Source organism: Mandrillus leucophaeus, unplaced genomic scaffold (assembly GCF_000951045.1).
Source record: "Mandrillus leucophaeus isolate KB7577 unplaced genomic scaffold, Mleu.le_1.0 Scaffold290, whole genome shotgun sequence".
In the NCBI taxonomy this organism is placed as follows: domain Eukaryota; kingdom Metazoa; phylum Chordata; class Mammalia; order Primates; family Cercopithecidae; genus Mandrillus; species Mandrillus leucophaeus.
The window spans coordinates 130,097-134,474 of NW_012103032.1; the positions used below are offsets into that span (position 1 = coordinate 130,097).

The 4,378-nt window shown below is 43.2% G+C and overlaps 1 protein-coding gene across 1 annotated transcript in view; it reads left to right on the top strand.

Annotated features, from left to right (window-relative positions):
• DHX8 (DEAH (Asp-Glu-Ala-His) box polypeptide 8) overlaps positions 1-4,378 on the top strand; it is a 57,500-nt gene that overhangs the window by 29,136 nt on the left and 23,986 nt on the right. Inside the window, exon 10 of the mRNA XM_011985987.1 lies at positions 928-1,075. Coding sequence (XP_011841377.1) covers positions 928-1,075 — 148 coding nt within the window. The remainder of the gene's footprint in view (positions 1-927; positions 1,076-4,378) is intronic.

The window sequence follows — 4,378 nt, forward strand, 5'->3', positions numbered from 1 at the left end:
AAAAAAGATCTGCGTAAGTAGAACTTAGGCCACATAAAGTATTATTGGCTGTTAGCCAGGGTCTAGAATAATTTTGTTTTAAACGGAGGTTGGGTTGGCTTTATTGCTTTTGCCTGTTTTATCCTTTTGTGCTCCTTTTGTGTATTTTGGGTGGAAGCAGAGATAGATAGGAATGCTTAATCTACCATCATTGCCTTTGTATGGTTTCCTTAGGTCTTGAATCTTGCAGATTTAAAGGCAATTTTGAAGAATTTACTTGAGCAGTTAGGGCTGGCCACCACAGAAAGCTGTAGCACTGGGTGTTGGGGAGGGCAGAGCTGTGAAGGGACTCTAAACCAGAATCTATAGAACGGTAAAAATTTTAGGTATGGAAAAGGGTATATTAAAGGTCTCCCAGCCCAGCACATATGTAATGCTTGTAATCCACACATACGATTCTTCTGTAGGGTTCTTCTCATGTGGTCATCTCATAGCTGCATGACATTGTTAGTGACAGGGAATTCACCAGCCCTTAAGGAGGTACCTTTCATCATGAGATGGATCTGATCCCTACTTCTTCTTTAGGCAGACCTGAAACCTCGCTCACTGAAGTGTCCACATTGGTCTTAATTTTGGTTCCCGGGGTCATACAGAAAAATTCTTATCCCTTTCTTATGTCCTTCATACATTTAAAGGTAGCACATCATTCCTATCTCTTTTGGGATTCTCATCTTCAAACTAAACATTCAATTCCTTCAATGATTTATTATTGTCCTTGTTCATTTTATCTGAATGTGCTACAGTGTATCCATTTCTTTCGTATAGTCTGTTACACTGATAGGAACTTTATTCCAGATGTGTTCCCATGTTTTAGATTACAGGGGCTTAACATCTACATTTTAATTCATGGACATTTAATTCGTGTCGTTTTTTCTTCTGTTGCACCAGAACCCAGATGGCTCCCTCTCCCAAGCAGCAATGATGCAGAGTGCCTTGGCCAAAGAAAGGCGGGAACTTAAGCAGGCCCAGCGGGAAGCTGAGATGGATTCTATTCCCATGGGACTCAACAAACACTGGGTTGACCCTCTGCCTGATGGTAGGACCCTTGGAGGGGTGTATGGACCTTGTTTAAAAATCTGAGCCTTCCAGAGCACAGGGAGGGGTCACTCCCAGCACACACTAAAAATTTATCCTTGGGTAAGGAGTGGTGGCTCATGCCTATAATCCCAGCACTTTGGGAGGCCAAGGCAGGTGGATCACCTGAGGTCAGGAGTTCAAGACCAAGCTGGCCAACATGGTGAAACCCCGTCTCTACTAAAAAAATACAAAAATTAGCCGGGCGTGGTAGCATACATGTGTAATCCCAGCTACTCAGGAGGCTGAGGCAGGAGAATCGCTTGAACCCAGGGGTGGAAGTTGCAGTGAGCTGAGATCAGGCCAGTGTACTCCATCCTGGGTGATAGAATGACACTCCGTCTCGAAAAAATAATTTACCCTTGGTTTTTCACTTCAGTTAGAGCATGTTTGGTTTTTTTCTTAAACACATGTTTAAAACCAAAAATGTTTTAATAGCCATGGTCAAATCATTAGACTGAGTTTTTCTTCTGAATAACTTTAAAAATTTTACTATAGCCGGGCACGGTGGTTCACACCTGTAATCCCAGCACTTTGGGAGACCAAGGCAGGTGGATCACGAGGTCAGGAAATCGAGACCATCCTGGCCAACATGGTGAAACCCCGTCTCTACTAAAAATACAAAAAATTATCCGGGCATGGTGGTGTATGCCTGTAGTCCCAGCTACTCAGGAGACTGAGGCAGGAGAATCGCTTGAACCCTGTAGGTGGAGGTTGTAGTGAGCTGAGATTGTGCCGCTGCACTCCAGCCTGGCGACAGAGTGAGACTCCATCTCAAAAAAAAAAAAAAAATTTATTCTAAAGATAATACAGCTTTGAAACTTCCTTTTTCATATATTTCTTTGTGCAGAAATTTTAACTACTATATGTAGTCATAACAAATACTTACTAATTTAATTTGTGTTTGGCAATTGGAGATACAGATGTGAATTAAACAGATACGACCCCTGCTTTTAGACACTACAGCTTAGTCGGGGAAATTGATGTTAATTAAATAATTACCAAATAATTACATTATGATCAGTGCTATGTGAAGAAGTACAGGCAGTGTAATTGACTGTGGTGGGTCACTTTCCTGGGGAAATTGAGACCCAAAGGATAAATGGGAGTCTGTCAAGTGGGGATGGGATGGAGGTTGGGAGGTGTGTTCCAGCCTGAGGAGTAGCCCATGTTGGGTTTGTGGGGTGGGAAAGAAGGAACTGAAGGGAAGCCTGTGTGGATGGAATAGAGAGAGCAAGGGGCATTGGTAGGGGATGAGATAAGAGCATTGGACCAGGGCTTTGTAGGTGGCATTAGGAATCTGGGCTCAATTCTTACAGCACTGGGAGATGTTGAAAAGTTCTTTTGTTGTTGCTGTTGTTTTTGGTTTTGAGATGGAGTTTTGCTCTTGTTGCCTAGGCTAGAGTGCAGTGGCATAATCTCGTCTCACTGCAACCTCCACCTCCCTGGTTCAAGCGATTCTCCTGCCTCAGCCTCCCAAGTAGCTGGAATTACAAGCATGCACCACCACGCCTAGCTAATTTTTTGTATTTTTAGTAGAGATGAGGTTTCTCCATGTTGGTCAGGCTGGTCTCGAACTCGCAACCTCAGGTGATCCACTCACCTCGACCTCCCAAATTGCTGAGATTACAAGATGCCACCGCATCTGGCCAGATGTTGAAAGTTCTCAGCTGGCACATGGTATGACCAGAGTTGCATTTCCAAAGGATGATTCAGGCTGCCCTGCAGAATGAGTTGGATGGGGCACATGTGATGATTTAGGAAGCTTTTCTAATAATTCAGAAGAGAGAGGATGGTGGCTTGAACATGGAGGTAGCAAAGAGGAGGGATGTACTTGAGAAAAGTGATTCGTTGAATGTGGGGCATCAGGAATTGTCAAAGATAACTTCCAGGTTTCTGGTATGAGCACTAGGATGAATGATGGGAACACCGGAGGAGAAATGGGTTTGTGGGGAAAGATGGTGAATTCCGTTTTGGACTTGTATCTGAGACAACTAGAGGACGTCTTAGGTTGAGGTATCCAGTGTAGAATTGAGTATGAGAGCTCAGAATAGAGGTCTGGGCTGGAGACAGAAGTTTGAGAATTGTGTTAATTTAGATATCAGTTTGGCTGCATGTAATAAAGATTTAAATATTAGATTAGGTTCGACATGATGGCTCACGCCTGTAATTCCAACACTTTGGGAGGCTGAGGCAGGAAAATTGCTTGAGGCCAGGAGTTCAAGACCAGTCTGGGCAACCTAGTAAGATCTTGTCTCTTTTTTATTTTATTTTATTTTATTTTATTTTATTTCATTTTATGTTAAGTTAATGCTATGTATTTTATGTTATGTTATTTTATTTTATTTTGAGATGGAGTCTCACTGTGTTGCCCTAGCTGGAGTGCAGTGGTGCAGTCTCGGCTCACTGCAACCTCTGCCTCCCAGGTTCAAGCGATTCTCCTGCCTCAGCCTCCCAAGTAACTGGGACTACAGGCCCCCGCGACCATGCCCGAGTAATTTTTTTTGTATTTTTGGTTTCACCATGTTGGTCAGTCTGGTCTCGAACTCCTGACCGCCAGTGATCTTGCCCACCTCAGCCTCCCAAAGTGCTGGGATTACTGGTGAGCCACCGTGCCCAGCCCTTGTCTCCATTTTAAAATTAAATTTTTAAAAACAACAAAAATAAAAACCAAAATATTAGATTTAAAGTAGAAGGTTGGAAATATTCATTCATTGTTTAACAATGTCATCTTCCATTTCCTCAGAATAAACCCATTCATTCCCTTTTACCCTTTAGTGAAATGTTCTCCGTGACCCTCCTTTGACCTCTGCCAAAGCTCACTTATTTAGTTAGTAGGCACAAGTATTTTTTCATAGCCAGCTTTTGGCATCAAATTTGTAAAATGTTTGCATATTCTAGAGAGCCACTAAAATTCTGCTCATTTTTTTTGCTCCTCAAGCCACAATTCCAAGGTGAACCTTGAAAATATAAGCTAGGTCCGGGCAAGGTGGCTCACACCTGTAATCCCAGCACTTTGGGAGGCTGAGGTGGGCAGATAGCTTGAGTCCAGAAATTTGAAACCAGGCTGGGCAATGTGGTGAAACCCCGTCTCTGCAAAAAATACAAAAATTAGGCCGGGCATGATGGCTCAAGTCTGTAATCCCAGCAGTTGGGGAGGCTGGGGCAGGTGGATCACCTGAGGTCAGAAGTTTGAGACCAGCCTGGCCAACATAGTGAAACCCCATCTCTACTAAAAATAGAAAAATTAACAGACATGGTGGAG